The 20,594-nt window shown below is 40.9% G+C and overlaps 2 protein-coding genes across 3 annotated transcripts in view; both read right to left on the reverse strand.

The window, feature by feature from the left end:
* The window catches only part of LOC311239035 (contactin-associated protein-like 2), a gene marked incomplete at its 3' end in the record, with an annotated part of 309,018 nt that extends 300,416 nt beyond the window's left edge, over nucleotides 1–8,602 (reverse strand). The window contains exon 1 of the mRNA XM_084327260.1: nucleotides 8,518–8,602. Within this exon, the coding sequence (XP_084183386.1) occupies nucleotides 8,518–8,599 (82 nt within the window). The 5' untranslated portion in view covers nucleotides 8,600–8,602. The remainder of the gene's footprint in view (nucleotides 1–8,517) is intronic.
* A 6,405-nt stretch (nucleotides 8,603–15,007) lies between these two features.
* Nucleotides 15,008–18,743, reverse strand: LOC311239145 (protein transport protein Sec61 subunit gamma; the record flags this gene model as incomplete). Of its 2 annotated transcripts, none has more annotated exons than XR_014620419.1 (3): nucleotides 17,831–17,869; nucleotides 16,806–16,908; nucleotides 15,008–15,366 (listed from the first exon to the last, which is right to left on the reverse strand). XR_014620419.1 is itself a non-coding variant. In XM_084327402.1 (3 exons), the coding sequence occupies exons 2-3, from the start codon at nucleotides 17,922–17,924 to the stop codon at nucleotides 16,802–16,804; spliced, it is 201 nt and encodes a 66-aa protein (XP_084183528.1). In that variant the 5' UTR covers nucleotides 17,925–17,945; nucleotides 18,623–18,743. The 2 variants fall into 2 exon arrangements, 1 of the variants encoding a protein (XP_084183528.1); XM_084327402.1 differs by lacking the exon at nucleotides 15,008–15,366 and adding an exon at nucleotides 18,623–18,743 and having other exon boundaries at nucleotides 16,802–16,908; nucleotides 17,831–17,945.
* Between the last annotated feature and the right edge of the window lie 1,851 nt (nucleotides 18,744–20,594).

Raw genomic sequence — 20,594 nt, forward strand, 5'->3', positions numbered from 1 at the left:
AGGTTATTTGTACACCCAATTCTAAGTGACTGTATATCCACATCTTCTTTCAATCTAATTTGGTCGCAGATATCCAGATTTGGTAAAGATTTTAGCAGAGATATTTGGCAGCAGGGTTAGAAATAAAAAAAATAATCCTGGGGCTTTTTTTGCCCCCCTTAATTGATTTTTGGGGGCTTTTTTTGTATTTCGGGGGCACAGAATTTTTTGGATGAAAATTAACAGATTATAAAACATTGTCGACGCTATTTTTTACAGTCTTCGTCCCTATGTTTGATAACGTAATGTTAATGTCTCCATATATAGGGCTCTACGCTAACCTTTTTCCCAAGGAGCACATGTGCTCCTAAATAATTTAGGAGCACACAAAGAAATTTAGGAGCACAGTGAAAATTGTTCAAGTAACAGAGTTTATTAACAAACTATTTATTAAATGCATATTATACTGTGCGTGTGCATACTAGGGATGGGCGTGAGTAATCGTTACTCGTAGCTATGAGAAAAATCGGAGGAAAAAAAATCGAAATTATTAATAATTTTTATGAAAAAAATATATAAATTTCCTTTTTTTAACATATTTTTTCACATGTATGTGTAAGATTATAACTGTTTGTTGGTTCCTTAAACATATATACGTGAATTAACAAAAATAAGTAAAAAAAATGTAAAATTTTAAAAATTTAAAATTAAATATATATTTTTTTCATTTTTTTCTTCTTTTTTTGAGTAATACACGATCACTCGAGTATAGCATGCGAACAATCGATCTGGATTTTTCTTTAAAATGCCCATCCCTAGTGCATACTAAAGGCTAAACATCTGTGCAAAGTGTCGGGGGCTTTTCTTGCCCCCCTTAACTAGTGATGCACCGATGTGAAAATTGTGGCCGATACCGATAACCGATATTAATATTGCTGTTCTGGCCGATACCGATATTTACCGATGTCGATATCTCTGTATAGAAAACACTTTTTTATGATAATCAAATAAAGAGCTATTTTCCAAAACGCATAATTTTTTTTACTTTTGTAACTTATTTTCAGAAATTACTGATATTTTGAAACTATTTAAGGCCAAAACATGTAAAAAGAAGAAAAAAAAGATTAAAAAAAAAAAAAGAATATATAATTTTTTTTTTTTTTTTTTTATAATATCGGCCCTATCTTGATATCGGACCGATACCGATGTGTAAAAAAACGGCCATATCGGCGGATATTATATCGGCGGCCGATATATCGTGCATCACTACCCTTAACTGATTTTCGAGGGCATTTGGTCAATTTTCAAGGGCATTTAGCCCCAAGCCCCCCTTAATTTCGAACCCTGTTTGGCAGGCTGTGATAGATAGGCATAGAGAGAGTTCTGTGTAGGAGTGTGTTGATACAGGAATAGTAGCAATTAGGGATGTCCCGATCCAATCACTTTTTTTTTTTTTACTTTTCTTTTTTATTCAACAAACATGACCATGTTCACGTCTTAAACTCATACTGAGGCCTTAGTATCATCATTAATTTATTTATTGTCACACAGAGCAGAATAATTTTGCCAAAACAAACCAATAGTATCCAACGGCAGACCAGCCACACTTTCAGACTCAAATTATTATTATTATTATTATTTTTTGTATCCCAATTTCTCACATTACATTCACCCTGAATGTTGACGTTATCCAGGTGAAAAGTTAACTTCATAAATAATTTGATGTATAATTAAATCAAAGGAAATGCATTTGGGTCTGAGAGTGTGGCTGGTCTGCCGTTCTGCAGCTGGATACTATTGGTTTGTTTTGGCAAAATTCTTCTGCTCTGTGTGACAATAAATAAATTAATGATGATATGCAATTTAAAACCAAAACTAAGGCCTCAGTATGAGTTTAAGACGTGAACATGGTCATGTTTGTTGAATAAGTATCGGTATCGGTAGATACTCAAAATCACATGATCGGGATCGGATCGGGAGCAAAAAAACGTGATCGGGACATCCCTAGTAGCAATACTAATAGCAGTGTAATTCAAATGCCTCACTGTAGTAGCCTAGGCTACAGACAGCCCATCCCATCAGCACAAAGTCCATGTATGTAGTAGACTTTACAACTGTAGTAAAGTCCATAACCATAGAAATAGAATGTATTAGGCTACAAGCCTCTGTTTCTCAACTGGTGGGTCGCGACCCAAAAGCTCTGGTCCAGCTGAAGACAAAGCAGAGGAACAGATTGGACATTGAGCATGACCTCAGAGTTGCTTTGTCTACCATCACCCCAGACTTTGAGACTCTTGTCAGGAGCAAACAACATCCCCAGTTATCCCATTCGTTCCCTGGGATGTTAACACTATGATCGCCGGGGACGAGTTAAGACGTCATTCCTAGCCATGCTCATTCTGCCGAAGACGCCGTAACTCGTCTTTGATGTCAATATTTAAAAAATCTGTGAGCGAAATCATATTTCCCCTCCGGAGCCCTGAGACACACTGCAAAGCTCCACTCAACTCTCTAGCGGTTCAAGAGCGCCATCTGGTGGCAGATCGGCAGATCGCCAACCGGAAATGAGCCTTTGAACCGGTAGTGCTCATCCATATGTGGTCCGGGCACTCGCTATCGTTAGAGAGACTCCGTCTTGATACAGTGAACATCGATCGGTGCAAATAACTCGAAAAAACAACATAATTTGGACGTATATACTATTATACAACCTGGAAATGGATCGGGCATTTCTCCATCCCATAATAGAAAAAATTCTGTTCCACGCTCATCTGCCAGCAGCGCGAGGAAGATACGGTGAGTTTCAATGTTATTTTCTAACGTGTTCCATATAAACTGCTCTGATGACCATATGACCCACACTAGACGAATGATATAACGTTGCCCACGGAATTATAAACGACCCCCCGCCCATCCGGTCAATATCAGATGATACGTAGTAACTTCCAGAAGTACCTCCAGTTGAAATTTTTCATCTGGCACCGATCGCTACCAAACTGTATTTGATCATCAATATAATGCATTTGGGGCTATAAATCAAGTTCTGGAGAAAGCTGCAGAAAACGGTAAAAACATACTTATACTTTAGACCATATTTTAGTATGAATATGTGAATGAAAAAGTATAACGTTGCTACACCCTGAACAATGGATATAGGACATTGAATGGGCCATAATAATGTCAATTTAGCAATAGAATTAAAAAAGTTATAGCCCTGCAAAGAAGGGGAACTTCTCCATAGACAAATAGAGCTGGCTAGGGATGGTAAATTATGAATTTAACCATGGCGATCAAAGTGTTAACAGTGCATGAAAGATTGTGTATTACTGCAAAAAAAACGTTTATTTTTTAATAAATCATAGTGGTTAAAAAATTTGGGTCGCGACTTAATGACTAAGGAAATTGTTGGGTCCCGAGGCTAGACCAGTTGAGAACCACTACCCAGAGGCCACAGAAATTAAGTTCTAGTGGATTATCATAACTGGATACATCTTTTGAAATAGCTACCTGTTCAAAAACAAGTTTGAAAAAACTGTAAACTAGCCTAAAAGCCACAACATAGTCATAGCCAGGAGGATGTGGGCTGGTGTATGGGCAACTCAACCGGCCCACATAGTGACTGGCCCACAGAGCGACCGGCCCACAGAGCGACCGGCCCACATAGTGACTGGCCCACAGAGCGACCGGCCCACAGAGCGACCGGCCCACAGAGCGACCGGCCCACAGAGCGACCGGCCCACAGAGCGACTGGCCCACTGGGAATTCTCCCGGTGCTCCCGATGGCCAGTCCGCTGTTGAGTGGTATGATCCTGCGTCCCTCATTGACACATTCTGTATGGTAACAAACACAACCATAATTCACCTTGTGTTTCTAACCAACACTGATGCCTCCATGTGCCGATTTTGTGTTTCAACTTACTATGAGTTTGTGCCTCAGCCTCATACTATCTATTGTGCCTCATACTATCTAGCTTTGCTCTCTTAATTTTATATGAAAGTCTGGCCCTTTTTGGAAAGATTTTGCCTTTGTTTTAAAGTTAAAGTTGAAGTGTCCAGTAAAAAAGTGCCCAGAGACATTGTAGTGGTAAGACCTCTGGATCACATCCTACCAGAACTCTTTCACCGGTGTCTCTAGAACCACATGTAGTCATGTACCCTGCTGTCATGGGATCAAAACCCACTAGAACGCTCTCACCAGTGTATCCAATATTCTGTCATCCTAGTATAGCCGTTCTTCTGTCTCAATAAAGAAAAAATATATATTACATGAAGTGGAATGCCTACTCTTTAAAGTAGATAGATAGATAGATAGATAGATAGATAGATAGATAGATAGATAGATAGATAGATAGATAGATAGATAGATAGATAGATAGATAGATAGATAGATAGATAGATAGATAGATAGATAGATAGATAGATAGATAGATAGATAGATAGATAGATAGATAGATAGATAGATAGATAGATAGATAGATAGATAGATACTGAGATAGATAGATAGAATGAAAAAGGGGAGAGCATCAGAGACAGATAATTAGAAAACACAGAAAGACAGAATAAAAAAACAGAGAGTATGCAAAAGCAGACAAGGGAAATAACAGAGAAGGAGAGGATGAGAAACAGAGACAGGGAAAAGCAACACAGACAGATGATGAGAAAAACAGAAGATTTAGCATAAATTGCCTCACTTGTGTGTGTCTGTAAAAACAAATTAACTAGTTCCCTCGTTGCTCAAAAATGAGTTTGGCTTCAAGATAATTCCTACAACAAATGGACCCCCCACCCCCTTCTTCAAACAGCTTGTTGTCTCCACTCACATGCAATGGGGACCGTGGGTTGAAAGGAAAAAAACAGCATAGTCAGCATCTTTGGAAGTAAAGATCGGAAATCTCACAGCCGTGTGGTGCAACAACGAACAGACTGATTTTTTTTTTTAAATAGCATAGCCTATGGTGCTGGAAAACAACTACTGTACCATATGGTGCTGTAAAATAGCTCCTGACATTCATAGTAGTACAGTAGTTCTCACCCTTTTCGTGTCAAGGACCCCAAATTTGTACACAGTAGGCCACAGGCAGACAGAGAAAGAACAGCATGAGGGAAGAGAGAATGAGAAAACAGACAGGGGAGAGAAATAGAAACAGAGAGGATGACAAAACAGAGACAGAGAGAATGAGAAGCAGAATGAGAAAACAGAGAGAATGAGAAAACAGACAGAATGAGAAAACAGAGACAGGAGAGAAGATCAGACAGAGAATGAGAAAACAGAGACATTATGAGAAAACAGAGAGAATGAGAAAACAGACAGGGGAGAGAAACAGAGACAGAGATAATGAGAAAACAGACAGAATGAAAAAAAAACAGAGACAGCAGAGAGAAACAGAGACAGCATGATAAAATAGAGACAGGGAGAATGAGAAACATAATGAGAAAACAGAGAGAATGACAAAACAGAGACAGAGATAATGAGATGCAGAATGAGAAAACAGAGAGAATGACAGAACAGACAGAATGAGAAGAATGAGAAAACATAGACAGGAGAGAAAATCAGAGACAGATACTTAGAAAGAATTGATAGAATGAGAAAAACAGAGGGAATGAGAAAACAGAAAGAATGAGAAAACAGACAGGGGAGAGAAATATAAACAGAGAGGATGAAGAACAGAGAGAAACAGAGACAGATGATGATAAAAAATATAAATAAAATAAATAAAAACAGGAACAGGAGAGAGAAACAGAGACAGATAATGAGAAACATAGAAAACAGACAGAATGAAAAAAAAACAGATAGAATGAGAAAACAGAGAGAATGAGAAAACAGACAGGGGAGAGAAAAATAAACATAGATGATGAGGAACAGAGAGAAACAGAGACAGAGAATGATAAAAAATTAAATAAAATAAACAGGGACAGGAGAGAGAAACAGAGACAGATAATGAGAAACATAGAAGACAGACAGAATGAGAAAACAGAGACAGGAGATAAAATCAGAGACAGAGAATTTGAAAACAGAGACAGAAGAGAGTAACAAAGACAGAGCATGTCTAATATCTTGTCTCGGGACCCCGTGTGAGAAGATGTGTTGTTAAAGAGAATAGAGTCCAGAATCCCACAGCTGTCTATACTGTAGCTGATGAGATGACAGTGGAGACAGTGCTATGATCAGAATAATCAATTGTTCTAGTAAATTTAATTGTATAATGTCAGCGCTTGGAGCCCCACGTTGAGAACCACTGCAGTAGTTCACGTGTAGTATGTTGGTTGTGACAGTTGATAATGATAGGGTTCACATGCCTTCGAGCGACATTATACTATTGTACTTATTTTATGCCTATTCTTAAATCTGCACATCTACATTACACTACTTGTATTGTCTTTTATACCTATTCTTATGTCTGAAGTTTATGCAATTTTTTATTTTGTCAATTTGTGTGCTGATTTTATGCCCATGTTCATTTTTTTTTATTTAAAAAAAAATATATATATATACTAGGCTAATTGCTGTGGTGCACTCTGGACTGAGAGTACTATGTAGATAGCTATTAATATTTATTATTGTTATAGAAATGTGTGCATTGAAATGTCTGTAAAGTCTCGAAAGTCTCGACTACATTGAAAATGAGGGTGACCTCAATTGTAATTTTGAGAATAAATAAAGGTTGATGATTGCATTGAAGAGCTATAGCACCTGAGGAGAGCTAGACAGTACTGTGACCTCACCATCCGATAATGTAACCTGGGTAAACAAGACAAAAGTATTTCTCTGGTCTGTATCCCCTTAACTATTGAGCCGTACTGTATTGTACCCATTCTGCAATCTGTTAATAAAGTTTTCAGTCAATCAATTAAACCACCACCCCCATCTGTCAACACCCTCACCAACACAAACAGTCCACTGCATGGGATGTGGTCGGCTGTGTCAGCAGAGAGTCGGGCTGCCATGGTGTCTCCAGCCAAAGTCGTCGTAAACACCCTGTAATTTTATGATTGGACCAGAGCTCGAGGTCTGTGTTGAGATCAGAGGCTCTGTGTAGGATTGTTAGTAACTGTCTAAAGGCCTCTACATGCTACAGCAACTTCAAAGCAACTTCAACACAACATCAGCGCGATTTCAGCGCGGTTGTTGTTTAGGGTCTTGTAGACTGTGTTGCTTGGACGTTGTGTACATGTCCCCCAAATCTAACCTAAACAACCGTTGCGTTGATATTGCGTAGCAGTGATTGGTTGGTTAGCGAATGGGGGCGGGGCTGTCATAGAATAATATTGGTCTCGCAGAGAATACCATCCGCCATTGTTGTAGCCAGCCAGCGTTGATGCTAAATAATTAGCGTCACATAGCTGGCCTTTTTCTGAAAACCCAAGCACATATTGTTCCATAGCATACGCCTTCAGTTGATCATGACAAATCCTCTCTTACCTTGACGATTAAAAAGCCTCCATAATTTAGTAAATAAAGCTGTAGCCAGCCAGCTAGCATTGGTGCTATACAAAATGCTATCCACATTAGCTACATAGCTAACCAACTAAATACAATGGTATCCTGAGGTAACTTTAACGTTAAATACAACGTTTGCTAGTCGAAATGACTGGACACACACAGGGACAAGTTAAACATCAATCAATTAATTTATTCCAATAGGTAGTTTGAGCTGCATGTGAGCCGAGGTCCTCTCCATTGGAAACTAATGATGTTACGGTAACGTTAGCTCGAAAAGCACAGAAAGTTAAGCTGCTAGCAACAGACACTATAACACTTCCGGTCTGGGGATTTCAAAATAAAAGAGCGACGTCTAAAATCACCGGAAATACGTTTATTTTGTACATTATCTAACGTTAACACGAACCTAAACTAACTTTAGTTAAACTAACTTTGCGCGTCGATGTTGCAGAAGCATAAAGGCAGAGTGTCTAAAACACTGTTGCTTTGTCGATGTTGTGTTGCAGTTGCTTTGAAGTTTCTGTAGCATGCAGAGGCCTTAACTGTATGTGGCTGTATGTGGCTGTTTACACTAGTAACTGTTTACCTGCATATATATTGTCTCCACCTGTGATTGCCTAGTTGCATATATATCTGTTCCCACTGGAGGGCGCTCTAGGCGGAGCCACCCAGGTACTCTACCTTATGGCAACTATAAAAGCAAAGGTAAACACCCATTTCGTTCTCTCCCCCAATGTCTCTCAGAGAGAGAAGACTTGTGTTACTGCTGCTTACCATGTGAATAAAGACAAGGCACGCCAGTTCAGGCTCAAGATAGAAACCATGCCTCTTGACCACATTATTGTCGCCCTATAGTTGAGTTCTGTTAACAGTCTGTACCGGCGGAGAGGTAAACACGATATACCATCTGACGCAAAGGCAAGGTAGAACTCTGCATTGCCACTATTATACATTGTACGGTGGGTATACCGTATTATAAACTGTATACGGACCCATAATAAGCGACCTTACTAGACGTGCAAATAGACTAGCTTACATGGCTGTGTGTGTGTGTGTGTGTGTGCGTGCGTGTGTGCGTGTGTCACTAGCCTACTTACGGGATGCTGAAGACGCGGCGCCGATGCTGGTAACGCTACAGAGGACCCAGAGCAATAGCGTCACCCCCGGTCCGAGATGCATCTTCAAATTATATCCCCGTTACCCAGCGAGAGAGAGAATCTCGAGCAGCGGTTGTGCTTTTCCCCTCCGTTTTGTAAACCGCCTCGCCGGGCGGATGCAATCTGAAGAGCGCTATCCAGACAAAACACGCTCCTTTCTTTAGCAGTATAGAAAGTGGCTGCTATCACCTCCGAGGAAGCAATGGCTCTCTCGCCCTCCCTCCCTCTCGCTCGCTGCGCAATTATTGTCTTGCCTCCTCTTCCCGACTCTCTTTCTCTCTGTCACCCTGGAAAACTGGTCGCTTGAGAACAACCCTCTTCAATGATTCTCCGAATCAAACATAGCTTTTCCGTGCGCTGGCCCTTCGGCTCAAACTGCAGTGTCAGATGCTACCTAATTATATCGCCGGGGAGGGATGGAGGAGAGAGGCTGAGAGAGAGAGCGAGAGAGAGAGAGAGAGACAGAGAGAGAGAGAGAGAGAGGGGGGGGGTAGGAACTGTCCAGGTGCTGAATGCTGAATCGGTGCGAGCTGGTGCTGTGCTCACCGCGCCCCTATTTTCTTGTGGTATTGGTACGGTCCGCCAAACATACACAAGGGGACACGCGTCTGTGAAATGAAATAAGGAGGAGGGGGGTTATGTTATGTGTACCCCCCTCCACACGCACGCACACACAGCAACAACAACACGACGGTAACGATGCCAAGACTTAGTGGAGCATGGTGGAAGTGTGTGTTTAATTGTGTGACAGAGAGAGAGAGAGAGAGAGAGATATACCTCCCCTGTAGGCTATACCAAAAGTACATTCCTAACCTGCTGTGGAGGTGTCGTGGATGCTAAAAAAGTTAAGATGTTGAACCAAAGTGAAGCATATGATGCTTTCAAAATGTTGACATTTTGTAATATACTATAAGTGGTCCCTGAAGGTGGTCATATTTGCTGGTAACTAAGATGAAAAGACAACCATTTACAGATCCGTGGGGTGAAAATATGGCCAGCAGTGGCCTAATGGTTAGAGAAGTGGGTTTGTGACCGGAAGGTCGCCGGTTCAATCCCCGGGAACGGCAGGAAAAATCTGCTGCTGAAGTGCCCTTGAGCAAGGCACTTAACCCCCAACTGCTCCAGTGGAGTTGCTCAGTGGCCAATGGTGTCAGACTGTGGTTGTACTGGGCAGCTCCCAGGTATGAATGGAACTGTGTGAATGTGAAGCAGGGCGTAGCTGAAAAAGAGCATCTGTGCTCAGCAAACGTATGGGTAAATAAAGGTTAAACAAAAATAAGAGGAAAAAAGCATCTTCGTGCATGAATGAATGTGTATTGCATAATTTACTACTAGTAGAAAAGTGGGACAAGGTTCTGTTGGAATGTATACTGGAATATACCAACATGTAGAATGCAGTAGGGGCTCAAAATCTTCCTCAGTGAGTTCCATATTTCCATATTTTGTAATTCTTCACATTTTAAAGCAGCAATGCACTGGAAATGTTATTTTAATTTAGATGGGAATGTTTTCCCCAACAATTATTTATTATTATATCCTAGCAGTTTCTGTTCCCCTTTGTGAGTGAGATTTCATCAAATGTTCCCTCATAATTCTATCTTGGAATTTACCTCTCAAACCCTGTCCTCTTTTCTTGATCCTCCAATCACAATTGTCACTTCCCTCTGCCATATCTCATAATAAACGTATGTTTGTCCAAGGGAATCGGCAGTTGTGATTGGAGGATCAAGAAAAAAGGGCAGGGTAAATTCTAGAACTTTCAATGAACAGTATTCTGCCCCAGTGTCTGTATTCTGCCATTGTCATAATCATGGTGTTTAATTCTCAAAATTCGAATCGCACTGGTTTGATCGTGCACCTCAAAGGGTAAATTAAGTTAATTGCAGTGCTTTTTCTAAATTAAAAGGGGTGCACACCTCAGGCTTTACCACAATACGACACACACAATTCTGATTCCATAAGCTATTTTCCGATATCACAAAACCTTGCGACAATTAGATTTGATCCAGTAATATCTCCTCTCACTACCTCTCACCTATAGGAAACTGGCCACCATAAAGGTCCAACCCCCCCCCCCCCCCCCCCCCAAATAGACAGTCTCCTCCCCACCGTATGTATATTTTTTCTCCCACCCCCTCCTAATGTACAGTCTCCTCCCCATCATATGTATATAATCTCTGTTAGGATCTATGGGTAACAGTACTGTATATTTGCATATTGTATATGTCACAAATGTAACAGTACTATATACCTGTATGTCATGTATGTCCCTATGCCATAAATGTCATGATGTCATGTACGTTGTGTATGTCATAAATGTCACTATGAATTGAAAATGGGGGACCCTGATGTAAACAAGACAAACGTATTTCTCTGGTCTGCATCTCCTTAACAATTGTGTGTATTGAGACGTACTGTATTGTACCCATTCTGCAATCTGTTAAATAAAGTTTTCTTTCATTCATTCATTCATCTTCACAACTCCAAATAACACAATCTCTCTCTCTCAATACAACAACTCCAACCTCACCTCCGCTCAACTTACTCCTGACTAACCTAGTGGCTTTGTAATGTGTGGGTCTGGGCGTGTGCACGTGAGATGTGGGTGAACTAATGATGTGCAGGTGTGTTCTATCAGTACTAATCAGCTACCTAATTGTCTCTACTCCTTCCGTGGCAATAATATGTCCCATCCTTCACATATCCATGAGAGGGGGGGTGAGATCTGCCACAATATATACTCTGAATTTTTGTTTACTCACCACTGCTGCCTGGCCGCAGTGATTTCATCACCTCAAAAGCCCAGTTAAAAAAAACAAAAAAAAACAGGGCTTTTGAGGTGATGAAATCACTTCGCCCAGGCAGCAGTGGTTCGGCAAAAAGTAGTTCAGAGTATATATCTGCTTAGAAAATGAAAATGTCTAATTTGTTTCTCCACATGGTAAATAACACAGGTCACAACATGTTTACAGGAAAGTTTGAGTTGTATTTAGTGTATTTTGTGACTGTTGGGAACTATAGGCTGCACTGGCACACCTACTTCCAATAAATGACGCTAAGCTAGGCTAACAGTGCGGCTGTTCCCTAAGCCTAATGCATGCACAGAGAAAAAAATGGGTATGTATCTGCTTGTCTAACTCCAGACTCGTATATGGCAAATAAGCTAATTTCCCAAAAAGTTGGCGTGTAAAGGCCTCTGCATGCTACAGAAACTTCAAAGCAACTGCAACACAACATCGACAAAGCAACGGTGTTTTAGACACTCTGCCTTTATGCTTCTGCAACATCGACGCGCAAAGTTAGTTTAGGTTCGTGTTAACGTTAGATAATGTACAAAATAAACGTATTTCCGGTGATTTTAGACGTCGCTCTTTTATTTTGAAATCCCCCAACCGGAAGTGTTATAGTGTCTGTTGCTAGCAGCTTAACTTTCTGTGCTTTTCGAGCTAACGTTACCGTAACATCATTAGTTTCCAATGGAGAGGACCTCGGCTCACATGCAGCTCAAACTACCTATTGGAATAAATTAATTGATTGATGTTTAACTTGTCCCTGTGTGTGTCCAGTCATTTCGACTAGCAAACGTTGTATTTAACGTTAAAGTTACCTCAGGATACCATTGTATTTAGTTGGTTAGCTATGTAGCTAATGTGGATAGCATTTTGTATAGCACCAATGCTAGCTGGCTGGCTACAGCTTTATTTACTAAATTATGGAGGCTTTTTAATCGTCAAGGTAAGAGAGGATTTGTCATGATCAACTGAAGGCGTATGCTATGGAACAATATGTGCTTGGGTTTTCAGAAAAAGGCCAGCTATGTGACGCTAATTATTTAGCATCAATGCTGGCTGGCTACAACAATGGCGGATGGTATTCTCTGCGAGACCAATATTATTCTATGACAGCCCCGCCCCCATTCGCTAACCAACCAATCACTGCTACGCAATATCAACGCAACGGTTGTTTAGGTTAGATTTTGGAGACATGTACGCAGCATCCTCGCAACACAGTCTACAAGACCCTAAACAACAACCGCGCTGAAATCGCGCTGATGTTGTGTTGAAGTTGCTTTGAAGTTGCTGTAGCATGTAGAGGCCTTAACACTTAAAATACCTATGGTACCATTCTTTGAATTTGGACCCACACAAAAAGGTAAAATAAGCATTCCAAGCTCCCTACATGTTTTAGAAATATATTAACAATCCAAATTGATGACATGACATGAAGGTTGCATGGACTGAACTGGATTGTTGCCTTTTGAATGGATATATCAATTCAAACTGTGTTGTTACACCCCTACTACTGTGTTGTTACACCCGTCCCTACTAACTAAATGTTTGTTTGTGTTGCTCCTGCGGGCAGTACTGTCCAACTAAATTGTCTCTGAATGTTGCCAGTGCATCATGGGTTTGAGGTTGACAGTGAGCAGAAGGCAGGGTGTGGGAGTATGTGTCAGTGAAAACAAATATCTTGGAGTAAACATGTTCCCAATTCTGACTGTACATCATGAGTTTATTTAAGGAAAACAGTGAGGGAGCCTACTTTAGCCCAGAAATGAGAAGTGTCATGATTAAAGTGTCTTCTCACCTTAGTTGAAGAGGAGATAGTAAATGAACTCGTTTTTTTTTGGCTAACTAGCCAGAGCTGCAGGAATCCAGTATGAAGAACAGCATGGATTGTGCAGAGAAAGGACTGATTCTGAATTTACCCTTTTATATTTTATTTAAAACCTAAACCTTTCATTGCTTCAATTGGCATGTATCTGTGATTAAATCAAACAAAATGCTTACTAAGGAATGCAAAAACACTTTAAAGGATAAGGCCGGTGTAATTATATATTTTTTCGTGTCGTCAACATACGACAAGACCAAAACCTATACAGTGTGTTTCTCCTGCTTATGTATGATAGAGCCACCAGATTATAGCTCATATAACTCAACATTGTTGTCGAAAACTGTTAAAAACAAGTCACACAGTGGTACTGTTTGCTTTGGTCTGTAAAATTCATCATTGCAATGAACACAGGCATGGTCATTTTTCCTGGTACTACTCTATGAGGTGACGGCGATTGCTTCATAAGTAGTTCCGTTTCAAGCTGATTGGAAGCAATCACTGTCACGTGATAAGATAGTTCAAGGAAAAGGTACAATGCCCATGTTCATCCCAATGATGAATTATACCGACCAAAACAAACAGTACAGCTTTGTGACTTGTTTTAACAGTTTTTTGACAAGAGTTCTATGACTTCTGGATACGAGCTATAATCTGGTGTTGGCTGGATGGACCATACTTGTTAGGAGAAACACACTGTAGGATTTGGTCTGTTTGTAGGCTATGTTGACAACACAAACTATTTAAATGACACCGGCCTTATAATTACACACAAAATACATTGACATGGAAGAACATAGTGTGGTGTCACAATCAATCACCACAGTTGGTCAGGGACTGGACCAATAGAAATCGGCAAAGAAAATAGAGGACAAATTTGCTCACACTGCAGCTCCCTTATATCCAGTTTATTTTACATCTATAGTAAAAGTTAAATTGATGTTTCAAGCACAAAGCTCTTCTTCAGACTGACTTGTCTCCTTCAGACAATCTGAAGAGCGTTGTGCTCAAAACATCACTTTTTGTTGCCATGGATGTAAAAAAAAAAAAAACAGCAAATAAGGGAGCCAGCAGTGTGCAGACCTTTTTCTCCATTTTAATTGCATACACTTGACATTTTGTAGACCAATATTTAATAATAATCTCAAAGTATAGAGGTGCTGATCTGAGACCAGATTGGCTCATAGGCCTTTGATCATGCATAGGCCCCGTTTCTTGTCCTCACTGTTCTATAGTTTTGTTTTAATTAGTGACTCATGATTTTATCCAAAATCTTTTATTCTACCTTTTCTATCTGGTTTCACTGTTTTTAACTGCCGTTTGTTTGTCGTCATTTATTTCTGATTTTGTTTTATTGTGTTTTTATATTAAGCTGTAGTGTAAAGCACCCTGTGCATTCGTGCTGTGAAGGGTGCTATATAAATAAAGGTCATTCATATATAAATAATAAATTCACTCATTCACAGTGAGTGTATATAGTAGATCAGTACTCCTATTTGTAGACGTGTGATGAATATAGACCCTGGTAGAATTATTGACGAATGCTTACTAGGGGGAATGTCTGAAGTTGGTTGCTGTGACGCCAATAATCTTGCACTATATAGACCAGTGAAACTCAAACTGGTAGCCCATATTCAATTTGAGCACTGAAAGCGAGTGTATTTTGCTCAGTTTTACAGCAAGAGCAAAGAGCATGATCTGAAACTAGAGATCTTGAGAAATATGTGACAAAATCTTGCACTGTGTACCATCTGTTCTGTACCATTCAACAGTTAAACGTTGGACATTTGAATCAAGTATAGTAAATAAACATCAATCATTTAACAGTTTTAAGCCAAGTTTATTTACAAAGCAAACACATATGAACTAAATCATGGTAGTGAATTTATATACATAACAAACAATAAAAACACTATCGGGCACTTTGTTCCGCGGTCCGTTTCCAGCCAGCTCCAATAAATCAGCCAGTCATCCGTCAGCGTGTCATCCGTCAGCGTGTCATCCGTCAGCGTGTCATCCGTCAGCGTGTCATCCGTCAGCGTGTCATCCGTCAGCGTGTCATCCGTCAGCGTGTCATCCGTCAGCGTGTCATCCGTCAGCGTGTCATCCGTCAGCGTGTCATCCGTCAGCGTGTCATCCGTCAGCGTGTCATCCGTCAGCGTGTCAGTCTAACCGCCACTGGAAAACAGAACATGGAAAGTCATTAATCACTAAAAAGCTTAATGATTATGTCAATACTCCAAATAAGCAGCCAACTTCCAGGGTTTGTGTTGGCGTGACTTATTGCAGGCCATGGGTGGATGTGATATTATCACACAACTTCTGTTAATCTCTAGTGATGTACTTCCGTTCTTCTATAACCACCATTACAATAACATTCCATCATACTCATGGGCAGCATTTTCAGTGTTTACACACTCACATCCTGGACTTTTGGATGTTAGCTGGTGTGGATATTCGCAAACCGAATAAATATTACATCTATGTGGACAAAACTGCTTTGCTAGCTCATTCTCATTCTTCAAAAGTAACTGAAGAAAAATGTTTTTTTTTATTCAAAATTGATGGACTACAAAGTCAAATATCCCTTTCTAGATAAGTCTACTGTGTCACATGCACAAAGAGGAGTTACAAAAACGGCAACCTAGCAGCATCCTTGTTGCCTAGACACATGAGGCGAATTGGCTAGAGGAAGCAGAGAAGACTGCATTTCAAGAACCACTATGGGTGGCAACGCACTTCAGTTTACATTCCTCCGGAGAAATAGACATCACTGCACAGGGCGCAATGATCACACATATCACATGTTATTTTAGTTGGTGTAAAATTCCAGTGCAACATCCAAAGAGTTTAACACCACGCTCTATAAGCCCTCAGCTAGGTTGTGTGCAAAGAGCTGACACAGATGGAGGAGAGTAACGTTACAAAATGTTAGGGTAGACTAAGCATAGGTATCCTATCCTACCTACATAACCTCCACTAGTAGAAGTCACAGTATAGCCTACTTACCTCCATAATAGCAGCCACAGTATAGCCTGCCTACCTCCAATGTACATACTAGCAGTCACTGTATAGCCTACCTGCCTCCATACATACTAGCAGTCACTGTATAGCCGACCTACCTCCATATATACTAGCAGCCACAGTATAGCCTGCCTACCTCCATATATACTAGCAGCCAGTATAGCCTGCTTACCTCCATATATACTAGTAGCCACGGTATAGCCTGCCTACCTCCATATATACTAGCAGCCACAGTATAGCCTGCCTACCTCCAATGTACATACTAGCAGTCACTGTATAGCCTACCTGCCTCCATACATACTAGCAGTCACTGTATAGCCGACCTACCTCCATATATACTAGCAGCCACGGTATAGCCTGCCTACCTCCATATATACTAGCAGCCACAGTATAGCCTGCCTACCTCCATATATACTAGCAGCCAGTATAGCCTGCCTACCTCCATATATACTAGCAGCCACGGTATAGCCTGCCTACCTCCATATATACTAGCAGCCACAGTATAGCCTGCCTACCTCCATATATACTAGCAGCCACAGTATAGCCTGCCTACCTACCTCCATATATACTAGCAGTCATACGATTCTACTCACACAATGATGTTGTTAATGGGGATGTGGATGAGTTTGACAAAGAAACCGATGAAACCCATGATAGCAAAGCCTATCGCTGTAGCCATGGCAATCTTCTGGAACTCTGCAGGAGCAAAACAAAAGTTAAATTTAGACTAGAATCATACTTTCAAACAAGTCTTCTTCTGATACATAAATAACACATTTACATGCATGTTCTTACTCTTGTGAGGACGTCGTATTGATGTACGTTCCAGGGCATTCCATAAAAAATTGTATAGGGGCGCAGCGCCACTGTGACAACGCGCATTGTGTTTACATTATTTTTCTCTTTGTAGTGAAAGCTTGGGGCCAACTTAGAAATGGACGCAACATTGTCTAATACGTGATTGCTTGGTCCTCTGTGTGTGTGTGTTTTCGTGTTCAATGTTAAATTATTGTGCAAGCTTATACACTGTACTTAAATAACGTATTTCGCTGCTGTCGGGACAAAACCTCATAACTCCATTTTTTGAATTTTTTTTTTATTATATAAATCAACTCCGTAGATCATCCTCCATATGTGTGTGTGGGTTTTACAAAGTTTAAACAATGGGAAAGCATTAAACCGATCATCTGTCTAAACCTCCTAACTCTATTCACCCTCAAATCTGTGTTAGTTTTTTTCATCTGCTGAAAAGTTGGGTTTTTGGAGTTATGAGGTTTTGTCCCGACAGCAGCGATTTGCAACTTACCCTTGCGTTTGCTATTTGATTGAAATTAGGTTTTTAAATTGCAGGAAATTACAGCAAATGGCTTTCTTTATTGCAATTGTTTTGCCACCCTCCAGACCACCCCTAGTTGAAACTCAGCACCAAATTATTTGAAAATCCTGGGGAAAGCTGTGCCTTCAACCCCAAACACTTCATACCTGACCAGAAATCTAACCCTATATAAACATCCTCCCATCCTGACCACATTCTGGATCACTCACTCACAGTCAATCAATCAATCGATTCACTACAACCAAAGTACATAATAGCTCTGTTCCAGTAGGCTTTAGCTACCTTTCCTGTCTGGCTTGGTGCATCTCTTAACCAGCCTAATGGAGTCCTTTACAAACTGCCTGCTAGGCTCCACAAACTGCATGATTTGGTCCATGGTGGAGAGGGTTTGGTCTACCTGAGGAGAATAAAGAAAGAGCCTACAGTTAGTAACAATAACAAACTATAGCCTAAACGTTATGTTGTAGAATGGGTGAATGAGGCCGACTTATATAGCGTATCACTGTCCAACAACAGAGGGGAGCATCTCAAGCTTTAAGGACTGTTAAAGTTAATTCCATGAGCCATCAGCCAGTCTTTTAATCAGTCGTTATGTAGGCCTATTCTGCAGACTTATATAATGTCTCACTGTCCGTCTACAATTAAACAATATTTACATTGTAATACATCTTCTAATATAAAGAAAACTATGTGTAGACTTGCGTGGCTGAGTGATTGAATGTAGGCCTAGCTACACTTGACAGTCTATGAGGCTATCGTACAATTCACCCTAGGAATGTACAGTATGTAGCAAAACGAACACAATTCAATATACCAGTGGATTACATTGTAACACCGTGTTGTCGAACATCACTAGAAAGCACTTTTAAACATTATGTTACGGTGGAACAAATGTTCAATTAACTTAGCGATACAGTATGACATATCCTCAAGATCTGTGTGCATCGGTAAGATAACATTACATACACATCTTACATTCTGCCAACAGTTCTAAAGCGACAACAAATACATAGACTAATAAAATGTCTGGTCATTCTAATAAATTACACGAATACATGTGTAGGAGATACATACTTTAGTTTACCGGTGTCTGCGGTGACGCTTCTTTGACAGTAAGCCTCGCGACGCCGTTGCTGAGTAAAAACTAAAAAGCCACGTATGTTTTAGTTGTAATGCTGACGCTGTAATGCTGACGTCGTGTATTGTGAAATGCGCATGCGCTAAAATTTGTATAGATCCCCGCGACACCAATCAGATCGCAGAACGCGAACGAGGAACTGGAAATCGGTTGGTAAAAGTAATGACGCAGCCGGGCCGCGTGAATACTTTCGGCAGCCGACTTGTCCTTCCGCGTTGCTCTGATTGGCCGAGCGCGCGCATGCGCAAAGGCAGGAATAATAAGATTCAAGATTCAAGATTGAAGACAAGAGGTTTATTTGTCACTCACATACATACCAGGGCATACAGTGAAATGCGGGTGGCCATGCCCGCTTTGATTGTGCAATAATACAAAATAATTAAATAGACACTTTACACTGTGTTTACACTGCTTGTGTTGTTTTTACTACCTGTACCCCCCCCCATCCCCCATGCTGCTATGATGCCTGAATTTCCCCAAGGGGATCAATAAAGGAATATATTGTCTTATCTTATCTTATCTTAGACATAATAAACAGGTAATAAAATAGACATAAGATAGGCATGATAAAATAGACATGCTAAAGTCCTGAGATAAGATAAGATATTCCTTTATTGATCCCCTTGGGGAAATTCAGGCATCATAGCAGCATGGGGGGAGGGGGAGGGGGTACAGGTAGTAAAACAACACAGTGTACAGATAGTAAAAAACAACACAGGCAGTGTAAACAATTGATCAATATGGTCAATATAATTTACTATCTGACTAGCTGAAGAAATATTCACATTATTCACAGTGTCACATAAGGTGCAGTATGCATAAGGTAGTGTTATAATTTACTATCTACTGAGTATACATTATTCACAGTATCACGGTATCCACTGAAATATACATTATTCACAGTATCACAGTATCCACATAAGGTGCAGTAAGCCTAAGGTAGTGTAGGTTGTCCTCCTTGGGTTCCTATAAGTCCCAGGTCAATGTCTGGTAGCAGTCGCTGTAGCTGCCCCCTGTTGTGGAGCCTGGAGGCTGCTAGTCGCTGCCCACTGTTGTGGAGCCTGATGGCCGCTGGTATGAAGGACTGTCCGAGGCGGTTAGTTGAGTGTCGGGGGGGAATGAGTCTGTGGCTGAACGAGCTTCTCATCTTGACTAGCTTGTCGTAGAGGGGGTGGTAGGGGTTCTCCATGATGGCAGCCAGCTTCCTTATCATCCCCCTCTCTGCCATCACCTCAAGTCTAGGTAGCTCGACTCCCACCACGGAGCTAGCCTTCCTCACTAGCTTGTTGAGCTTGTTGGTGTCCCTTGAGTTGATAGTAGTGCAATACAATGTTAGCTACGGATTAAGGCACTGGGTCCTATGTACAGTTTTTACTCTATATCCTTATGCTATACTTGCTATTTTAAAGTGGCCTTTATTCTCCTCGTTCCTTTAGTGTCCTTTCCATTTAGTTTAAAGTGACCGTTTGTGTGTGAGCGAATGCAGCATGTGTGTTGTGTGTGTCTGTATGTGCTCATGTGTACTTGTGTGTGTGGAGAGTTCAGTGTTCAATGTTCTGATGGCCTGGAGGAAGAAGCTGAGCCTTAGTCTCTCTGTTCTTGCTGCGTATGTACATAGACTGTGCTTGCCTGACCGCAGTAGCTTGAACAGGCTGTTGTTGGGGTGGTGGGGGTCTTTCATTATTCTGCAGGCTCTGGATTTGCACCTCCTGTTATATAAGTCCTGCAGGGGTGGTAGTGCAATACCCGTAGTACGCTCTGCTGAGCGCACCACTCTCTGGAGGGCCTGGCCGCCTGGGCCATGCTGTTTCCAAACCAGGCAGTGATGTTTCCAGCCAGAATGCTCTGCTTAAAACTGCTCACCCTGTCCACGATAGCCCCATTTATCCACAGTGGCGTGTGTGTCCC

This window comes from Notolepis coatsorum (assembly GCF_963971535.1).
Source record: "Notolepis coatsorum genome assembly, chromosome: 13".
Classification (NCBI taxonomy): Eukaryota; Metazoa; Chordata; class Actinopteri; order Aulopiformes; family Paralepididae; genus Notolepis; species Notolepis coatsorum.